We start from the raw sequence: 22,804 nt of genomic DNA on the forward strand, positions 1-22,804 counted from the left end.
TTATGTTAATGTTATATTATTTTGTCCATAGTAAAAACCATAATATAAAATGTTTGTTGTTTAGTCAACAGTCCAAAGACAAGTTGAAACTTCATAAGTGACACCAATATGGCATCACCCATGAGGCAACTAAGTCAGGAGATAACGGGGTAGTGTACCAGTTCCTTTCCCCCACCATTGCATACATCACTGACTAGTAACATATTCACAAATCAGACTTGAGATATAAGCAACAACTGTTCTTCCTCTGACACACAAAGTTTTTTGACGAACGTCAGAAAACCGCAGAAATTGACCCAGCATTTTTCCGCACCCCAGCGATGAACGAGGAATGGAAAGCAGCCAACTTCGACCTATGTCACCATTACACAAGGGGAGCAATCCATGGTTTTCACTACCGCAACTGTAATAGAAAAGGTTTTCACCAGGTGACCAGTGATTGTGTGTGTAATCTGTGGACTGCATTGCCTGCTGTATCATGTCTTTGAGTGCTCACTAAGAACATTGCCACTGTCGTATTACGCTAAATATGAGTGACAAAGAGCTGTGTACAATATACTTACAATACTCAATATACACAATGTGTTTATTAAATCTATTATTATAAACTATTTATGGAAAATTTGTGTGATCACACTGCTTGCAACCCTGAGAATCCTGTTCGCACATCACTACTTTAAAGCTGTATGCAGTATTGAAAAACTGCGAACAGTTGGCTCAGTAGCTGCTGATAATTTATTAAAATATATGGTACTTTTACAATGAGGCTGCAAAAGGGTATCTGTCGGATACAGGGGGGAGAGCCATTAATCCTTCCCATTGAAGGCTTTAAGGAACCAACCTGGACAAATACCCAATGTCCCATCCTTACCTTCCCGTGGTGCAGCTGTTAGTAAGCATAATTTTACGAGCTGAACTAAAGGGAGGGGCTACTCATCCATTAGCACTGGTCAGTTTGATGAGTTAATGACTGAATTTGGTATAATTTTTCTCTATTCAATACGTAATTCCCTCTTTACCTTTTCCTATCCAGTCCTCTGACTGAAGTCTTACTTTCTTCGATCCCGACGGCATTAGAGCATTCGAGGCCTAGGGGTTCATTTCCCTTTCCTTCCTCCTCTTTCTACTTTTCTGTTCCTAGTGCTGACCTGCTATGGCACTAAAATCGTCCTCCAGTGGCTTAAGGAGGGAAAGCTGGTGATCAACAAGATCTCCCAGTTAGGTCCAATGGACCCGTCGACCAACAGCAGGTGTGGTCCTCCAGACATTCTGGGGGTTGTGTGTGAATGAAGTAGCCACCAAAACGTTAAAAAAATATGGTGTTCGCTTAAATCGGCTACAACTTGCCATTTGAATCTGTGCTTCATTGGCTGATCATGATAATATCTTTGAAAAATATTGGAGTGCAAGAGGTCAAATGACTTTATTGTCAAACGCCTGGCATTAGAAAATAACAACAACTTTTACAATGAGAGAAGCCACCACCACCACCGCCGCCGCCACCACCTCTGCTGCTGCTGCCGCCACCACCACCACCACCACCACCACCACCACCACCACCACCACCACCACCACCACCACTGCTGCTGCCGCCGCCACCACACCACCACCACTTATTAACTAAATCTAATTACCTTAATATCACACAAAGGCTTTATATCATCTACCAATAACATTTAAAGAAAACAAGTCTTTTACTTTTTTTTTTTTATAAATATCTTTATTTTTTTCCTAAAAATAGTGTACAATAATACTCACTTATTACAGGACGGAATCAGTTAAGTATAAGGCAAGTTTTTTGCCTTCACAACAGTGCTTTGCAACCAATGGTAAGAGGTGCAATCTATTGGATGTAAAGGTGTGGTTGTATGTGATTTTGTTAAAAGAACTAATTTTCTTAGCATCTTAATTCTGTGGTGTTTGTTCAAAACATGGTAACTCCAAAAAAACTGTTTTGAGATACCAAAGATTTTTATTTTCACTTTTCCTATACAAATCACAATTCTAGTTTACATACAAAGGTGAATGAAAATATCACGGAGATATCACGGCTATACCAAATGAAAGAGAACTGTTTTTTTTTATATAGGGCTGTGCTTTCAGGTAAAAGAGGCATTTTTGGACTTACTATTTTCTGACCAATCATCACAGAATTAAGAAAATATACAAATTATTATGTAAAGTACTACTAAACGATCAATAAAGCAAGCTATCATTCAATCAATAAGCAATCACATTAATAACGTAACAGTATACCATTTTCTGGCTGCCAAATGCCAAGTGAATCACCACTTTCAATCTGTAAATTTTAATCAGCTTAATTTGCCTGGTTAATTCATTCTAGGTCGTCAACTCTTCATCTTTCTGAAGAAGTCCTCTCTACTGTGTGTTTGGATAGTCTCTTTCGTCATTCTTTTTAAGTAATTAAACCACATATTAAGTTTAAAAATATGAAAATTCAAAAGAATGCTTTCTTTGTTTGCACACTTAAGATGTGTGTAATGATATAACAATTCAAAATTTTTTTATCGACTACAGTGATATCGCTTCTAGTATGAAACAGTAAGCTTATTCCATGTGTACTCTATGACAATCCACTGCATTGCTTCCCACACCACAGCTAAGTAGCCAGAAATAAATGATTTTAGATGCTTATGGGGACGTAATTATATATATACAAAGTAGCAATACTACTTTATAGTGCATAATCTGGGCTCTAGTTGGCATAATGTATTGTCCAAATAATTCGAAACATACAAGCCACCATGTTTCGAGATATGAAAAGACAAATAAAGCACAGTAAATTCCGAATGAGATTGATAGTGATGGTGATAGATACATAATAAATAAGTACATAAAATAAACAAACAAAAATAAATAAATAAAATTAATTAATTAATTGATAAAAAACGGACTTTGGTTCACTAGTCAGTTACTTACTCTACCAATTCAGCTAATTTGGCTCTTACTCACAAATGGCTTTTAAAGAAGCAAAATTTGCACCAGGGAAAACTAAAAGTCATAATTACAGCTAGTCACTAAATTCATTATCTTCTATTGCCCTTCAGTTGTATTAGAGACTATGGTAATTTACTTACTTAACAATATCTTGAACTCTTTCAAGAAGAAGTTAAACTTGGAAAGAACAGGCAGTCTACTGTACTATGAGCCTAGGAGAACCACAAGTGAAAATCCGTCTCTGGTGCCAATTAAATGACTATGGTGATTTGTAAATTTCCTCTACAAAATATATAATTTATTAGACCAGTGCTCCTGACTAGAAAGTTGCAATAATTCGCTTCGAGAATACTGTGATTGTGCAATGCAGCACGCCAATATCAACCATCAACATTATCGTCAGGTTCATAATGTTGCAGCTTTTTCCTCAATTCTTTCAATTGTTCATTTTTCTTGCTTAGCATTTTCTTCATGTTAGCATAAGCAGCAGTCTGACTGAATTTTCGCTCTAGTTCCTGAAAAAAAGTTGAGCATTTATAAGCATTGATGATCAATAGTTATAAAAAGTGGTGAGATAATACCAACTGAAAATTCCTCTCTCTTGTATTATACCTAATCTTTGTAGAAATTACACCAAACTCAGTTCATGCAGTTGCATCTGTTCACCAAAAGCTCTAATTTTTTTATTGGTTATTTTATAACGCTTTCTCAACTGCTATGGTCATCTAGAGTCTGAATGAAATGAAGGTGACAGTGTCAGTGAAATGAGTCCAGGGTTTACAGACGAAAGTTACCCAGCATTTGCTCTTAATAGGTTGAGTGGGGAAAAACTCGGAAAAAGCTCAACCAGGTAACTTGTCCCAATCAGGATTTGAACCTTGGCCCGTTCGTTTCACAGTGAGACATGCTAACCATTATTCTACAGAGGTAGACAACAGCTATGCCTAATTTGTTATGCACTCTCTGAAATGATAGATAATAATAATAATAAAAAAAGACTGATATAACTTCATAAAATTTATCCTACATACAACACTATCAATGAACTGAAGTTGAGACATGAATACTAAGGAATAAAATATATTTTGTATATATATATATTACTTTCACGTTTTAATTTGAACTAAGTTTTAAAAATACCTTAGTTAACACTCCAAATAACAAATATCTCCTAACAATACAGTGTTGTGATGACAAACAAAAACGCCACAAATATGCATCAACCTAATATATATATATATATATATATATATATATATATCAACTTATCAGATTACCAGGAAACAAATGGCATTCATACAGTCCTCTCTGTAGATTGAAAACTCAAAAAAGTTTCATATTCATTGTTGAAGAATTAAAACAGAAAATCAATATCCCGAATTTAAAAGAAAACTTACAAATTAAACCAAACCCTTTAACTCTATTAAATATAGAATATAATCTAAATTTAACAGAAGAAATACTGAAATCAGAAGTAAACACTAAAATAACGAAACAATTGTCTTTAGAGACAATTAATATTAGGTACCCTCCACAAAATTGGCTTCATTTATACACCGACGGATCCTTGATCTCCAGAGAACAAGGTGCCTGTGCAGGTGTTACGTGTGTCTCTTCTCACTTTATAGATCTCTTGGATATGGAACAACAAGTTTTGATGGTGAAATCATTGCAATAAGTGAATGTCTCAGGAATCTTCTATGCCACATCAATAAATTTAAGAATGCAGTTTATATTGTCAGACTCCAAAGCAGCTATTCTATCAATAGTCTCTAAACACACACCTTCATCTCAAACAGCAGAAATAACTAAAATGCTCTCTCAATTAATATCACTCAATAAAAGAATTGTATTCCAATGGATACCATCCCATTGTAGAATCCTGGGAAACGAGAATGTGGATGCTTTAGCAAAGAAGGGCAGCACTGCTACTTACAGACCTGTTACTAAATCTACGTATTACTCTGTGAAAAGATTTATTAAATCTACATACTTAGACTTCAACAAACAAAATTTGACAACACAATCCCAAGGGAAAAAATGGAACTCTCTGCATCATAATCCACAGTTAATTCCCGATTTACCACGAAAATAGTCTGTAGCTGCATTTAGATTGGCAACAGGCCATGACTGTTTGGCCAAACACCTGCATAGAATTGGACTATATCAATCCCCTAACTGCCCATTGTGCAACTCAAACCAAGAAATGGATTCGGAACACCTCAAAATCTGTGCTTCAGTGGTTGGCCATGATAATATCTTTGAAAAATATTGGAGTGCAAGAGGTCAAATGACTTTATTGTCAAACGCCTGATATACGAATTTTGCATTTAAATTTAAATTCTATATATATCAGTGCGCTTGCATAATTTCTGAGTCTTCAGAATATGCAGTTTTATTCCATTGAGATATAGTCTGAAAAGCTTTCCTTGTGATCTACTTTTTAAAAAATTAAAAAATCCAACCCAAAGATAAGATTGAATTGCGTTGCAGCAGTAGTCTTCAAATTGTGCATCATAGCCTTCAATCACAAGAATCATCATGTTTTTCAGAAGAATTACAACTGCAAGCCATAATAACACGCAGCACACCAATGATCTCTAATTTATGTCTTCAGAAATGCAACTGATTTTTCACCAGATTTCAAATCTTTATAAATTTACATATAAAGATGGCCACCATCATATACTTTTAGGCCAATCAATATAAAGACACACATATACCAGTTTTGCTGCCTCAGTTGAAATATATAGTCGCGAAGCTGTTATTCCTGGCATGACTCCTCCTCTTTGCTTACGTCTTAGGAAGTGAAGGCTCTATAAAGTCTAGGTAGGTAGTATCGTTCGCCATTTTTGTTCTTTTGTTGCCGAGCTACCATACGAGGAATCTATTTGCCACACCATTAAACATTATCATGTCGTAGCTCCTATGATAATAAATCAAACGCACTGTAATTCAGCAAACAATTGAGTGGCAAATAACGTCTTCGTGTGCTTTCCTGAATGCTAACGAAAGAGCCAAAATGGCGGCCGATTATATTAAGTATTTATCGAGCCTTAAGAAATGAATGACGTCTTCAACAGCGAATCACAAGACGCACACGTTTAAATGTAGCCGACCTGCAATATGATTGGCTGCTGGAAATTAAAGCGACGGGACAATAGTCGATCATCTTTAGTTTCAGAACCAGCACAGCTTTATTTTATACATCACTGTTCTTTTAAAAATGCAAAGCTCTATATCTCCACTTAAATTGTAGCACAGCTACCTCTAACTGAACATCTAATTACAGGAATACTGATTAAAAAAAATAAACTTATCTTTGTTTTACTATTGTAAAATATAACTTCATAAGAATTCCTTTCTTCAGTTAAAATACTTTCATAAATGTTTCATCTCATTTTTTTTTTTTCGAAAAAAGATCCCACCACAAATTAGAAAATAAGGAAGAATTATTACCTGTTCAGCCAATGATAGTTGAGCTTGAACTTCTGCAACTTTTTCTCTGGTTGCTGACAGTTCCAATTCAAGTTGTTGCTGATTGGAGACAGACTGTTCCAGATTTGTTGCTAGTAGATTTTTAACTTGACTCAACTGATCTTCCATCTGTAATAACAATGTGTAGAGAGAACAAAAACCTTTTTTTAGTTCGAGGATCTTTTTGCTGTCCAGACCCAGATGCACTGCAGCTTTTTGGCTTATTGTGCTCACCCTCATATTATTATCTACCCCTTTCCTGCTTTGTCAGTCACAAGTTACTAATTGTAATTTTATTCTTCATATTATATGGCTGCAAAAGGGTATCTGTCGGATACAGGGGGGAGAGACATTAATCCTTCCCATTGAAGGCTTTAAGGAACCAACCTGGACAAATACCCAATGTCCCATCCCTACCTTCCCGTGGTGCAGCTGTTAGTAAGCATAATTTTACGAGCTGAACTAAAGGGAGGGGCTACTCATCAATTAGCACTGGTCAGCTTGATGAGTTAATGACTGAATTTGGTATAATTTTCCTCTATTCAATACCTAATTCCCTCTTTAGCCTTTCCTATCCAGTCCTCTGACTTACTTTCTTCGACCCAGATGGCATTAGAGCATTCGAGACCTAGGGTTTCATTTCTCTTTCCTTCCTCCTCTTTCTACTTTTCTGTTCCTAGTGCTTACCTGCTATGGCACTAAAATCGTCCTTCAGTGGCTTAAGGAGGGAAAGCTGGTGATCAACAAGATCTCCCAGCTAGGTCCAATGGACCTGTCAACCAACAGCAGGTATGGTCCTCCAGACATTCTGGGGGTTGTGTGTGAATGAAGTAGCCACCAAAACGTTAAAATATGGTGTTCACTTAAATCGGCTACAACTTGCCATTTTCTCCAAAATCTGTGCTTCAGTGGCTGACCATGACAATATCTTTGAAAAATATTGGAGTGCAAGAGGTCAAATGACTTTATTGTCAAACGCCTGGCATTAGAAAACAACAAACAACATTCCTCATATTATACGAGGGGGGATCCAGGAAATAACGACCGTTTTGTTGTAATAATTAAAAAAAATATATATTTATTTGAAAAAACAAAGTCTGTTACATAACTGAAGCTTCCTTTACTTCTCTACATAATCACCACCTACATTTAAACATTTGTCGTATCTGTTCACTAGCTTTAGAATTCCCGTGTTATACTCCTCTGCCGCCAGTTCATTAAGCCAGGTGTTCACTGTCTTCAACTCTTCATCACTTCCAAAATGCGTACCACCCAGAAAGTCTTTCAGCTTTGTGAAAAGGTGAAAATCGCTAGGAGCAAGGTCTGGACTATAGGGCGGATGATCAAAGATTTCCCAACCGAATTGATCCAGCAATTCTCGAGTTGAAGCAGCAGTGTACGGGCGGGCGTTGTCGTGAAGAAGCACAACTCCTCTCGAAAGCATTCCTCGCCTCTTGTTTTGGATGGCTCGCCGTAGTTTTCGTAAAGTTTCACAATAACGATTTGCATTGATCGTAGTGCCTTTTGGCATGAAATCCAGCAAAAGAACATCTTTGCGATCCCAAAAGACAGTAGCCATGACTTTTTGTGTTGAGAGAGTCTGTTTGAATTTTCTCGGTTTCTTGGGTGATGAGGGATGATGCCACTGACGTGATTGGCGCTTGGTCTCTGGGGTGTTGTGAGACACCCAGGTCTCATCACCAGTCACAATTTGATCAAGAAAGGCGTCTCCATCTGTGTGATATCGCATCAAGAATGTCAATGCTGAGGCCATTCTCTGAGTTTTGTGTTGGTCACTCAGTTGCCGTGGAACCCATCGTGCACAGATTTTGTGGTAGCCAAGATGTTGCGACACAATTTCACAAAGCAAAGAACGAGAAATGTCAGGAAAGGCAATATGCAATTCGTTGAGTGATGTGCGCCTGTCTTGCAAGATTCTGTCTTTCACTTTAGTCTTCAGGTCTTCTGTGATGAGTGATGGGCGTCCGGGTCGAGTTTCATCGTGGACATTTGTTCGCCCATTGTTGAACATTTCGCACCATTTTCTCACATTTCTTTCATTCATTACAGTATCACCATACACTTCTTTCAATTGCCGGTAAATTTCTGCAGGTTTCAAATGTCGGGCATTCAAAAATCGAATCACACTCCTCACCTCACAGTCGGCGGGTTTATCAATCACGTCGTTCATTTTGAAGTAACACAAAATGCACAATGGCGACTTGTTGCAACCAGTACTCACAACATTATGAGAACACATGTTAAGGAAGCCAGTTGACCTTCAAACAAGGAAGGGGAGTCAGTTGCGCGGCAGGTATGCGTGAACGGTCGTTATTTCCTGGATCCCCCTCATAGTTGGAATCTCCTGGTAGAGGGGCAGAGAAGGCCTGACGGCCTTATCTCTACCAGGTTAAATAAATACTAATAAATAAGATATTAGGGACATTGGCCTACTAAGCAGAAAAAGGATGTGGAAGACAACAATTCGGCAGTAATAATACATACAGCCTTCTCACCAGGGACAATAGATCTCCGACATGGAAACTCAGTTTTATTTCCCTTCTGAAGACATTCAATTGGGTTTATCCTGCAAACCTTGAATGTGATTTGGCAAATAAACTACAGATCACCCACGACTTCATTAGACATACGTGAAATTTATTTTCCTTTCAATATAATGTAAAATAAGTAGAGACACCCTTATTACAGACTGTGGAGATCCACGGAGTATCAGGAGGTTAAGTCTCCGACCCTTGTAGACAATTGGAATTATTAGCAGTAGGGATGTCAGTCCTAAGTGCTTGTTGCCTTTAGTCCAAGGAAAACTCCTTGGTACTCATTTCTGTCAGAGGCTTAGTTGATTCCAAGGCCGTATTGTAAATGAATTAGATCAATTCGAAAAATCCATAACCCCATTGAGGATCGAACCAGCGACCTTCAGATTTGCAGCATGACCACATATGTAAAAGAGTTATTTTAAATTAAAATATTAGAAGGTTATAAGCTCATTGAATAATGATTCCCAGACTGAGTGTCCAGTGACATTTCGTCCACAATATTTACATCCACCATAAATGTCAGTCCAGTTAAGATTTTAGTCTACAGTAATTTTATGTCCGTAACAACTTTGTCCACCTATTTATGTAAACGTATAAAAATCGTCCTCTGTATGATTTCGTCCACCATTATGAAATGTCCTCAGACATTTTTGTTCATTTTATATACATGGCGATTCGTGAGGATTTACTGAAGACATTCTGAGCAAAAAAGTCATATAAACATTTGTCCTAATCTCAGCATTTTCAGAGATACACTAATTTGAAGTTTGTAAAATACTGTTATTCTTGAGTTTTAAAGATAAAAGAATATTACAGACAAAGTATGAACTATTCAGGAATATAATTTCTTTAATTAGCTAGTATTCTGAAGCTAAAAATGTGTTGTGAATTCCATAGTTGCTTTGCACAAAATATTTTTTCCGATTTTTAACTACAAAATTACATATTCTTACACATTCATCACAACAATTCTTACAAATCACGCCACTCTTGTAAATTCTTCAAGACTGTACATTAGGGTGCATAAGTAAACTGTAAAGAATCAAGTTCCTAAAGTGGTATGATTTGTAACAATTTTTGTGATAAGTGGATAAGAACTATGTATTTTTAGTTAGAAATTGAAAAAAAAAAAAAAAAAACACAATCTGTACAAAGCAATTAACAACACATTTTTAGCTTCAGAACACTAGCCAATTAAAGAAATGATACTTCTGAATAGTTCATTCTCTATTTGTAATATTTTTTTACCCTTAAAACTAAAGAAGAAAGGTATTTTACAAACAAATTCAAATTAGTGTAATTCTGAAAATATCGACATTAGGACACATGTTTATATGACATTTTTGCTCAGGATGTCTTTGGAAATAAGCTCCGTGAAGGTAAATTCTCGTGAATCATCCTGTATTTTTAATTCATATTTCTCAGTCCACAATATTTATGTTCCATTGTAGGATTAATGTATTATTTACAAAATTGAAATTAACTAGGAATTTAATTTCAGAAGGAAATAAAGAAAAATTTAAATAGCATATTAATTATTTTCTGAACACCAATTAAAATATCCCTCATTTCTCATGAAAATCAAGAAGTGAACAGACTACAGTGGACTTCATGTTGCCAGCAAACAGCTCGATACATTAAGAAAATTGATTGATTAATTATTTTCTACTTCTTTGATCATCCTTCGCTTAGGTATTATACAATTTTAATCTGTAGTTGATGGCACGCAAATATAAATCGAGCACATTTTCTGTTGACAGTACGTAATAATGACTTTCTTTCTGATAAATTCACTAGTATTTCCTGATCTTCAGGGGCCTGAATTTCTTCCCTTTTTATGACTGCAGCAGGTTCAGCCCTTCTTTTGATTCCTGCCACAATGTTTTTCGATATTCCCAATATGTAGGTGCTTATCATTCTTAAAAAAAAAAAAAAAAAAAAAAAAAACATAGGGATTCATAATTTGGAATGGTATTTAACTGTGATTTTATTCTCCTCGTATATCTTATTTATTGATTACACAATTCGTAAAATCGTAATTTTAAAAATGTAATTATTTAGAAATATCAAAACATGTAATATTACAACCTATGTAATGGGGCATGTTGAAATATATTCACACCACACACACATACACACAGAAACCTGCAGAAAAGTATATTCTATTATCCATGTGCTAAAAAGGATAAATGTTCATCTCCCCTCTTGCTTAAAAAAGTCCCTTGTGCAGACACTTGCATTTCCCTATTTCGACTATGCGGACATTTTACTGACAGACCTCTCCAGCGACAACAAAATGAAACTTCAACGTGCTCATAATTTGTGTGTACGTTTTGTAAGCAATGTTCGTAAATATGATCATATTACCCCATCCCTGGAAGCAATAGGTTGGCTTAAACTAGATAAGAAAAGAAATTTACATTCACTTCTCTTTCTCTTCGAAATCTTGAACTCTTCTATTCCTTCGTACCTGTCGTCTCGCTTCACTTACCTTTCTTCCCACCATAATCTGAACACACGCTCTCGTCATGAAACAATACTAACAATACCATCCCATCGCACCTCCTCATACTCATCTTCTTTCACAATAGCCCTGCCAAGACTCTGGAATTCGCTACCTGCTAGCATCAGGGACTGTCGAAATAAAATTGAATTCAAACGAAAACTTACTAGGCACTTGGTCAGTAATTGATTACTTGTAAATAGTTTCTTTAATCTATGACAAAATATTTCAATATTCAGTAATTTCATCACTATACAATTTCGTTATTCTAGATTTAATTTGTAATTCAGTAAATATAAAATATTCTTTGTTTCTCTATGATAAATTATCTAGCTTTAATTATTCAGGTAATCTTTTCGTACTTTGATTTTATTGTAATTGTAAATTTAATACTAATTGTAATATTATTTGTAATTGTAATTGTAAATTTAATACTAATTGTAATTTTATTGTTGATATTGTAGTTGGAATCTCCTGGTAGAGGGGCAGAGAAGGCCTGACGGCCTTATCTCTACCAGGTTAAATAAATAAATACTACTACTACATACATACACAAAATAAATTAGAAATCATTCCCTTGAAAGACAACTGCTAATGCATATTACTCCAGTAATTTATATACATGTCTTCTTTAATAATGAATTAATTTTTTATCAATCTGTATTTTATAGGGAGAAACGAACAAAGAAATGCATAAATTGGACTAGATAAATCACCATTAACAAATGCCACAGAAAAACAGGCCCTAGACTGGAATCCTCAAGGCCTAAACATTGCACACTGAAACACACGTAAAGGCACATCACTGATGAAGAGGAACAGAAAGATATAAAAAACATGACAACTGACAAGATTACATGGTGGCTCCCCCACAAATACGCTATATTTCAAAAGGAAAGATAGGAACTAAATCAAGCAGATCAAAACATTCATCAATTTTTCCTCCATACCGAGAGGTTTTCATTTACTTTCTCCATTTCTTATTCGTAAGAATTATTGGAAATAAGTTTACTATCACTCTCTATATTACAAAAATAGTGAACTTAAAGTCAGAATTAACACAAGGTTGAAAATTATACCTCATTCAGCTGTGATGGCTGAGGAGCATTCAAGGAGAGTTCTTTCAAAGCTGTCACTTCATCCTGTGTTGATCCCAAATCAATCTTCAACTGGTTCAATTCTTGTAGATATTCATTAGCCTATAAAACAAAAATAACATCAGAAATAAATTTAACTCTGTTACGAGTAGATTTAATACAAAGTTCGGAGGAAAATTATATGTTAATGTCCTACTGTTCAGCATTGTAATTATTATTATAGTACAATCAGTGGTGACTGACAATTCTTTAACTAAGAAACCTGTGCAGTCATGCGGCCAGAGGGAGCAAGAACTTTCCTTTTTAAAATCTGTACACAAAGAAAATCATTTGAATGTGTCTTACTACTCCGCTCGTTTGCACCACTTTTTTTTATTATTATAATACTTCATCTACTTAAACCGATAGGTACAAAATAATATTTATTTTTAACCATGCCATGTGAATAAGTTAGGTTCATTTATATTCTATTTGACATTCTAACGAACATTGTTCTTATATTTTCTAATCTTGAATGACATCTGCAGCTATTGCAGGCAGAACACAATTAGTTACATTACCTTGGATTCCGATTCTTTGACAGAATGGGAAAGTTTCCCATTTTCTTCCTTCAACCTGTCAATTTCCATATTTAGCAGACGTACAGATCCAGATGTGTCATTCATTGGAACAAGTTTCACTTTTGTTGGCGTTGGTGGATTTTTATCTGGCTTAACATATAGAAATTCATTATTTTCTAGAGCTTTGACAACTTCCAGTTGTTCCCTGTGAAATTAGAACATATAATTGGTATCAGATTAGGAGAAAGTAGCGAACTTGAAATATTACTTCCACAATTGAGAATTTTAACTTGTAGAGATGGACGATACAGGATCCTTCTCATTCTACATACTACTGTATTTTAAATAAAGTTTTGTTCAATCAATTATCTACACTAGTATTCTTTTGGATCTCCTATGTATATGCACACTTAAAACCAGTGGCGAAGCTCTTAAGAGGCTTTTGAGACTTAGCCCATCCAAAAAATTTTAGTCATCATACCTAGTAACAGCAGGCCTCTAAGTTCGTAATAACGATTATCATAACATTGGGTTTCACTCTGATTCTTCCATATATTAAGTTCACTGTTGGCAGTCATTCCAAGATGGAGAGTTCAGTGCGAGGCTTGTGGCAGAAGTCTCTGCTATGATGGCTACGACCTTGACTCGCAAGAATGAGGGGGAAGAGGTATTGATTTAGCTCAGTATGAAAAGCAGCTAGCCTCTCCACCACTATAATTCATCACACTATATTGGTGTTCTCTGAATGTGCTTCATTGCTGAGTGTTAGTTTAATCAAAAGTGCATACATGTGTGTGTGTGTGTTACATATTTAATTTTGTATAAAATGGCTCATGCTGAGAGAATATTGAGGTCAGTATTTGTACAATTAAAAGAGAAACCATTTTCAAGTTCGATGTATGAAACAAAATGTGCTTACAAAGATAGAAGATGGACACCATATTTACACATTAAAATAGCGGATGGAGGAAGACAAATAGAAAATTTTAATTTTCATGGTATAAGAAATATCCTTGGCTAACAGGATGCTCTGAGATAAATACGTTATATTGTTATACCTCTATTCTGTTTGGGGATGAAAATGAGTGGTCATCATCTTCTTGTGGGGGGACAAAAAAGAGAGGGGGGGAGAGGGAATGGAGGGGGAGGGGAGGTGGATGTGAGGGGGGATGGAGGGAGAGTGGGAGAGGGAGGAAGGGAGAGAGAGAGAGGGAGAGAGAGACACACACACACACACACAAAAAAGTGATAGGAAAGTCGAGAAACATCTGCTCTATAAAAATAAAGTAAGCAGATTTTTTAAGCTGACCCAGTATTTACACCTTAGCTTCGCCACTGCTTAAAACACAAATACATATATAAAGTAAAAATGAGAAGAGCAAATGACAATTAATAGGCCTATAATGCAATACAAAATCGTTTTTATTTTCTTTTCAGCATTTGAAAACAATAACTTTGTTGCTTCTCTGTAGACTAAAGAAGCAATGCCAGTAGTTTGCTTCCAACATAAAAGGTTTGATAGATATGTATGTACAAGGAGGAAATTAACATTTCTGGAAGAAATTAAGTAAATCAGTTTAAATTTACATGATTTATTTTATAAACACTTTTATGAAATTGACTTTTTATGATTGTGATGATGGAATAACTTAGAATATAATGATGCCCTATGTATGAAGACACTAAATAAATATAAATGTGTACTCATTTCGATGAATGTATATAATTTCAGCTGTTTCTCCTAAGATGCACATAACATCGAATTTATGTACCAATGCAAAACTGATTTTTCATTTCTGTACAGACTAATGAAGTAATGACAATTTGTTTTCAACAGTGAAACTTCGTTAAATACACAGTGTGTTAATTAAGTATGGAATATTGCTAGTAACTCTTTATATATTCATTTTATGAAAAAAAATACCAAAAACTACAGTTGTTGGAGGTATCTAACTAAAACTTATGGCTGTGGTCTCACAAAAGTATTGATTCATGTACAGAGTGTGGTAAAAAAATAACACTTTTTTAAAATGACATCCTATATTAAATTTTACATATTTGAAATCTCCATTCAATTTTACATAAAACAGAAATTTGACTCAGCATAAATTATGAATACTGTCTTGTAAATGTTATGGTTCTTTCAAATGCTTTGATGATGTAATGTAGCTTTACTTCCCTCCCAGAGGAAGCCATGATAAGGATTTCATTGCCCTTTAAAATCTAGCTCCCTATGTCAAGTTTGAGCCTGTGAAACTTCAATAAAATGACCAGAATGACAACTGCCAGAACATCAAGGACTATTAAGCCTGCTTCATATAGCGAGAAAGTAAAAATATCCAACATTCAAAATAATTATATTAAAAAGTTATTTAGTCAGACTATTTGCATATAAACTAGCTCAATTTCAAGTCACCTATAATTCAATACAACATACAATGTTCTACAATTACCTATTCTCAAGCTCTGAAAGATCTGCTTGTAGTCGTAGGTGCCACTTTTCTGCTTGTTCAAATAACTGTTTAAGCAATAAGATTGTCATGTGCGTGCAACTGATCAGTTCTGTTTCAATGTCAGCTCGAACAACTTTGCACAGTCCAAGTAATAGCTCTTGTACTTCATCACTCGTATATGTCTCCTCCAGCAGCCTGAAATTGTATATTTAAAACTTCTGTTCATACAAACAATGAATACCGTAATGAAAAGTCAGATCCAGATTAAAATCTCTTAGAGATCGTAGTGTTTGTGGTGGAAGTAATCTTTGCCTATAAAAAAATCCACTGGGATATATAAACATAACATTAAGTACAGAAATGGAAAACAGTTAATCGAACCGGACACTTATCACAAACATGTCTTTCAGTCTTAACCAGTTGAAGTTGTATTCCTTGTGGAGAAAATGTTGCAGCAGAGAGTTGACATTGGTCACTCCAATTTTCCTCATTATTACACACTTTCTCCATCATTCTTTAAAATAAAACGAGTACTAACTTTTTCCCCTACACAATGCAAACACTGTGGAATATCTGAATGGAAAACATCTCGTGGAAAAAAAAAAAAAAAAAAACAAATAGAATTAATGGATATACAAGTCTTGAAAGTCACTTAAAGAATGCCAGTCTTATTAAAAGCCACTGACGATGTACTTGATTACTACACAAATTAGATATGACTATTTTAACACAGAAGACACACTTATTTTCTATTTTATAAAAATGCACTTACATTCTAACCAAAATGCTAACCTGTAAAACTAAAAATGTGAATCCCGTAAGTGTGTCCTTCTTATAGTTTTTCTGCGTTCAGGAAGAACACACTGCACTGTATCCTCAAATATAGTATCAGGATCTTCTCGTGCCGGCCACTTGAACACATTTCCAGCCACTTGTTGAGCAAATACAATATCAAAATCTTCTTCCTCTTTCTTTACCACTTTTCACACAAAGTAAACGACAAGTTTTCCTCACTGTATATTTCACAATGACCCAAGATCCGTTTTTCACATGGTTCTCATCACCACTGCTTTGGTTGTTGCCATCTTCCTTAGGAATGTCCAAAGCCATTAGAGTCCGATGATGAAGTCTGGAATTCTAGCTCTGACTCAGAGCTATATGACTGAAAGGCCTCTCGTTTTTTTTAGGCTTTTTGCCATCAGACCTTCCATGATTACTTTCGTTTCTTTTCTGTTGTCTTTTCTTTACATTATCTTTCCCTTTCTTCATTCTTGTCAACATCTAAATCCTAATGACATTGTAGCCACCTGTTACTCATAATGCCATGTGGTAAACATTTTTTCTAGTGCATTTCTTCTCCATTTTGTTGTGCTTCTTCAACATTGTTGTTTTTATGACAAGTCAATATGGCATCATCAGCAGTGTTGTTGGTGCCATTGGGTTGTATGTATATTTTAACCAATTGTAGAAGAGTTCAGATGCTATTTCATCTCCAGTTCATTTTTAATTAGGTGCAACAGCTCTAAATTCTTATGCGTGTCCAGCTTTCATAGCTGATTCCAAATACAACTGATATTCCACATTAAACTTTGTTGATTTTATGCTCACACTTCTATTTCAATCAACACATAGATTCATGGCTCATGCATCGAGAATAGTCTACTGCATTTGTATCAAATGGAAAGATGCTGCATTTACGAAAATCACTCTGAATCATTTTGGAGTGGCTCTTTCATCAAACACTCTCTCCAGTGACTGACCAAAATTTGTTTTTGATACTGCACATTGCGGTAATTTTAAAGATACGATGGAAAGGTATGATGTCATTTATGATGTCACTACTACCGAAATACAAGTACTTAATTAAAATTATTCTCTTATCTCCTCTCTCCCTCTTCCTTCTCTACTTACTTACTTTCTTCCCTTTACTTCTATCTTCCTCTTCTCTATCTTTACATATCTACAATTACACTCTAATTTTATATAAATCACATACATTACATTACAATTTTACAATTTACTTACTCACCACTGCCGACGTTGGGATTCAATCTAGGTCCAGGAATCTTCACATCTTTCACATCTCATTATTTGTCCAACACCTTAGCCAGTAAGCCAAGAATAAAAGTTACAAATCAACCATCAAAATCATCTATCTGTAGAATTGTAACAACTATTTCTATGATAATTGTCTATAAGCAAAACAACAGATGGCGTAATGTATACTTAGTACTAAATACGTTGACAGGTTATAAATTCGTATACTACTTAGTAGCAGACAGTTCGACTATGGAAGCCAATGCTAGTATAATAGTTCAACACGAGGAAAATATACGACAGACTTTAACGTGGATAGATATTATATCATCACTAGAAAGTGAAAAAAAGTATTCAGTTCTGTAGAGAATGTAATACTGTTATTACCAGACATTATTTCAAGTATGGAAACAGTGGTAGTAGTATAGTGCAATGAGAGAAAATATACGACATACTTTGACGTGGATACATATTATATCGTCACTAGAAAGTGCAGAAAAAAGTGTTCAGTTTTGTAGAGAATGTAACTTACTTCCATCAGAAGAAACAAAGAATTGTGTGCATTGTAAAAACCAATTGAAAGTTAAAACTTACAAACGATCGTCAAAAAATACTTGGTTTGAAGAGAGTAAATTTTCAATTTTGCAAAACATTGTTCTTATATACTGTTGCCTTCATGAAATTTCTTTAATAATAACTAGTAGTGAAAGTAACTTAAGCATAGTTACTGTACAAGTATGTGTTTCTTACGAGACATCACCAAAGTGTACCCAAGATACAACAAGCAGAAATTAAGTTCAAAAGATTTACTACTCGAATAGTCGAAGTGAATGGTGAATAAATAGAATGGTGAGTACTAAACATTATATACACTTAATTTAATCGCATTAACTCTATACTATATAACCACATCGTGAATTAAAAAAAAAAACATGGCTGTATATAACTATTATAACTACCTTCTGACGTCATCAATGACATCTTACCTTTCCATCGTATCTTTAAATTTACCCACATCCCTTATTCTCATATGACAAATCCTCAACTACATTTTTCCAACCAGCTTTCAAGGACCGAAATAGAGTAACATCAACAGGTTGTAATATGTGTGTAGCATTTGGAAGCAAGCAAACAGAAGAATTTTATTTTCTACACACAATTTGGCAACTATGGTGACCATCAATTAGGAGCCACTCTATCCTTCAGCTTATTAGTCAAAGTGGATGAAATGTAGTATTCCATATTTTATTGCAGTATGCGGAATTGGAACAGAATCATTTGAGCATCCTTAATGCATTATTTAAAGATTGTTTTGTATACCGGTATTTGAAGAACTTTTTTTTTTCCATTTTTTGACCTAATCACAAGAAATAGTTGCAAACATTTAAAACATCTACATAATTTACACAAAAAATCAGGAGCACATTTGCAAGTGATGCACAACTACTGAATATTACTTTATTTTAAACTGGTCCAATAGCTCACCGGTCTGGTCACACTAACGGTGCTTGATAAAAATAAAAAATTAGTAAATCATCATCTCTATTAGCCTAATTATTCGTAGGAACTTTAAAAATTGAAAATGCGTACTTACATAGTTCCTAAAGCTTATGTAGAAAGCAAAATATACATTCATTCAATATAATATAATCATGTTTCAGAGATGTATTCAGATTTCTGTACACTTGCTACAACACTTGGCTAATATCAAGCACCAACTGAAGTCACATTGCAAACACTGCTTTCTGTAATAGCATAATTTCCTGTTACACTACTGTCAAATAAAATAAAGAGATGCTAATATTTTGCAATGTTGCCAGAATGCTTTTTAAATAAAAACATTCCCATGTGGTCAACTACTGGTGAGTTCACCCTACATCTCACAGAAGCCAGTAAAACAAAAGAAAATTGTACCTTCCTCAGTGTAGCTTTCTGGAAAATTACAGTGCCAAAATGGCACTACAATATATTGTATCTCTGAAACGATGCCGTAGTTTAAAAAAAAAAGTTATAGTATTTGTATTTTCTGTTCACCACCTAGCTTTTCATAAAAACGTTTTGAATCACCCTTCATAAAGCTCCTCACTAATATTTTCCTATTATTTGAACACAAGCGAAAAGGTAGACTACAGTTCAAACGAAAATTTTGTTTTAGACGTTAACATACTTTCATTGAAACATTATATTAACTGCAATTAAGTTATAGTATGACATTATGCAGCTGTTCCTCCACCTGGGTCACCCCACAAACAATACTGCGTTTACCAATAAGACAGCGCAAGGTCTTTAAATTTAATCTACCCCACCATTAAATATGTAAATAATACCTGGAATCTAAAACATCTTTAAACGCGTATTCAATTGCTTTTAAATTCTGTGTACGCTGATATCTTGCAAACTTCATGTAATTCATAACAATCATTTGATGGTGTTCATTTAGCCCCAACTCAGTCTGAAACAAACATGAAAAAAAAAACAATTTTGAATCAATGTTTACTACAAACATGAATAAGTTAATTTGATTTCAAATACATATTATTAATTACCATTGCTACTGCATAAAAACACCATAAAAATCAATTTTCAACTTCCCACACTTCCTTCGCAATCTATTGGAGACCCCAGTGTTTGCTCAGGCTGTTCCAGTGTATCTTCTGTTTGTTTGAGCGGCCGATAGCAACCAAACTCACAAAACATCGCTAAACCCCGCCTACCATTCGTTTTCTGTTCGTCAGATTTTTATACTTCTAATGGTTTTTACAAGGAGGCGCCTCTTCGAATTTTCATGTTAGCCAACTGCAATCTGTAGTTGCATCATCAAGTTGAAATAGAAATTGCGCGAAAATGTTGTGAACAGCATTGTTCATATAAATGTACTGATTGTTGATAATAATTAGTCTGCATAGCTTATTACGTAATTCTTTAACAACGCAAAGAGCAATTTCAGGGAATTAATAAAAGCATATAATTTTACAATATTAACTATAAATCATATGTTCGATATTAACACATTTTATGTTGCCTATACTGCAAACGATCCTTCAAGATGGCTTCGTCAGGTTGGTGTGGTGGCTGTTTGTCACGTGAACTGAATTGGGTGTATTGTTTAAAAACTGTCGACAATTAATATCATTTAATGGTTTTAAGAATTTGTCCTCATTGTTTCTAATATAGTTGATATATTTTGTGAGCTATGAAATAAAGAGAAACATGGAAATTTGTGTGCCACCTGGAGCGTTCGTTTCATGAGTCACCTCGTGGCCGTATATTGTTGCAAATTGCATCGCAATTTGTAAACTAGTTAGGATATTTGTTGCAATTTCTTCAGGAATGTGATCAAAGTTTGATGAAGTATTGAATCAAGAATATGCATAGTAGATTATGATTTTTTCTTATTTGTATTTCATATTTCCATGTATCCTAAGATTTGTGTGAAGTACCTAGCGTAATATTTCCTTTTTAGGGAAAAAGAGCAAAAAAATCAAGGGTAAAACCCTTGGTCTGACGGAATTTTTAGCCGATGGTGCGTCAGGCCCTGGTGCTGGACAAACTGTTGTTACAAGGAAAGCATCAAATTGGGCAGATGATGTGGAAAATGAAGATGGTAAGTATAGACCTAAATAGGCTTAAATGTTTTGTGTAGCTACCTGTACGCTGAACATCTCTGTGTTAGATATTTAAAGTAGAATTAAGGGGAAAATTTCAGTATACGGATTCCTCATTGACAATTATATCTTTAAATACTACAAAGAGCAGATTTGTCTGCGTTTGTCGAATGCGCATCATCATCATCATGCTTACGAAAAGGCACTTTTCAGTGCCAATAATTTATTTTGTGTGCACAAAGTTGGAATTTTAAAGTAAGAGGGAAAGGAAGGAATCCGTGTTTTGAAATTTATTTTTTAATTAACTAATTTAAGTTGTGTATGTAACTCGTTGGTTTTTTATTCTCAAAAATTGTGTATGGACGTCACGTTCACTTCTTTCCCTTTATATTTGAAGCACAGTACTTTGAATATCTCAAAACATAAGATTAATGAATCCCACTTCAAAAATTAAGTTTCACATACTGTAGGCCTACTGTCAGACTATGATCATTGACATTTCTCCAATAATTCGATGATAATACAAGTTGCAATGATAGGAATTTCCTAAAAAAAAAAAAACATATTCAATATAAAAACACTTAAACTTTCGTGAGGACTTCAAGTGTATCTTCAATAGCCTTACTTTCGAAACCCTGAAAAAACTTCCAAAAATTAAAATTCTTTATAACAGCTCTCATAAAATAATGCTGTTTACTTCAACTTGTATGTGTGGTAATATTGCAACATAATTGCAGAAATTATGAACGAATTTATAATAAGTGGTTTGAGCAGAGTTAAAAATCGTCTTATGTCATTTACATCTCTTGTTTGTGAGAATGGAATAAGTGAAGGAGTTAGTATATGTTCGTGTGACGTCATTGAGCGCTAGATTTGAATATTCAAGATACGATACTCTTGTAATTGTTTTATTTCTAACATAAACAAGCCTACTGAGGCAGCTCTTTTCTTCTGTATTTCACTGATCCAGCTTTATTTTTCCATATTATAGCTACTGAACATTGAAACTGTGATGTAGGCTATATATCCTATAACGAAGCCAAATGCTAACTAGTAGAAAAACTGAAAAATCGGTCATGTTCCAGTAGCCATCATTTTTTTCTTCCCTTCACGAGCTTAGTTTGATGCTCTGCTGTGTACACGTATGAATGAATTAATCCTGAGACTACTGATATGTGCTGTCGCATAGGAAGCAAATTAATGACGACCAAGACACTAAATTTGATGCACATCTCCGTATGCTGCATGCTGTGTGCTAGGCGGGAAAAAAAAGAACCAGAAGGAATGCGAACTCTGTGTTGTCAAGAGGGAAGGCACTTCCAGTCTTTCTAAAAGTATTTTCTTGCATATTTGCAATTAAGTTTGGTAAATCTGTAGCCTGTTAAGGCGACTTTTTTTTTATTTTTCTTTTCATGTTTTTTCAAAAGCGAAATTTATCGAGAAATCGCAGAAAACACAGCAGTTCAAATCTCTAAAATCAAATAAAAATTCTGTAGCTATAGAAGATGTGGTATTTTGTCTTTGCAGGCTAATTGTAGCCTACTTGCTAATAGGGA

General features: G+C 34.8%; 2 protein-coding genes across 7 annotated transcripts in view; one reads left to right on the forward strand and one right to left on the reverse strand.

Moving 5' to 3' along the window:
- Window positions 1-1,698: 1,698 nt before the first annotated feature.
- On the reverse strand, window positions 1,699-20,362 carry LOC138694921 (leucine zipper transcription factor-like protein 1). 2 transcript variants are annotated; one of them, XM_069819111.1, is made up of 7 exons: window positions 20,190-20,362; window positions 19,971-20,095; window positions 15,607-15,801; window positions 13,154-13,358; window positions 12,576-12,695; window positions 6,418-6,564; window positions 1,699-3,473 (listed from the first exon to the last, which is right to left on the reverse strand). In XM_069819111.1, exons 1-7 carry the CDS (start codon window positions 20,190-20,192, stop codon window positions 3,339-3,341), a joined length of 930 nt encoding a protein of 309 aa, XP_069675212.1. In that variant the 5' UTR covers window positions 20,193-20,362; the 3' UTR covers window positions 1,699-3,338. The 2 variants fall into 2 exon arrangements, with proteins under 2 accessions (XP_069675212.1, XP_069675213.1); XM_069819112.1 differs by lacking the exons at window positions 1,699-3,473; window positions 6,418-6,564 and adding an exon at window positions 10,952-11,627.
- A 201-nt stretch (window positions 20,363-20,563) lies between these two features.
- eIF4B (eukaryotic translation initiation factor 4B) overlaps window positions 20,564-22,804 on the forward strand; it is a 57,735-nt gene continuing 55,494 nt past the window's right edge. Inside the window, exons 1-2 of one of the 5 annotated variants that reach the window (XM_069819125.1) lie at window positions 20,564-20,702; window positions 21,107-21,247. In XM_069819125.1, the coding sequence (XP_069675226.1) occupies window positions 20,690-20,702; window positions 21,107-21,247 (154 nt within the window). In that variant the 5' untranslated portion in view covers window positions 20,564-20,689. Of the gene's footprint in view, window positions 20,703-20,995; window positions 21,018-21,106; window positions 21,248-22,804 lie in introns of those variants that run through there. The other 4 variants (XM_069819127.1, XM_069819126.1, XM_069819131.1 and 1 more) reach the window with 4 other exon arrangements.

This window comes from Periplaneta americana, chromosome 2 (genome assembly GCF_040183065.1).
Source record: "Periplaneta americana isolate PAMFEO1 chromosome 2, P.americana_PAMFEO1_priV1, whole genome shotgun sequence".
NCBI classification, from domain to species: Eukaryota; Metazoa; Arthropoda; class Insecta; order Blattodea; family Blattidae; genus Periplaneta; species Periplaneta americana.

What these genes read in the sequence shown, in the direction of transcription:
- LOC138694921 (XM_069819111.1), bottom strand. An exon ending in TCAAAGAATCGGAATCCAAG is followed by an intron (nt 12,696 to 13,153) that starts GTAATGTAACTA and finishes TTTGTTTTATAG; the next exon opens with GCTAATGAATATCTACAAGA. An exon ending in AACTATCATTGGCTGAACAG is followed by an intron (nt 3,474 to 6,417) that starts GTAATAATTCTT and finishes ACTTTTTTTCAG; the next exon opens with GAACTAGAGCGAAAATTCAG.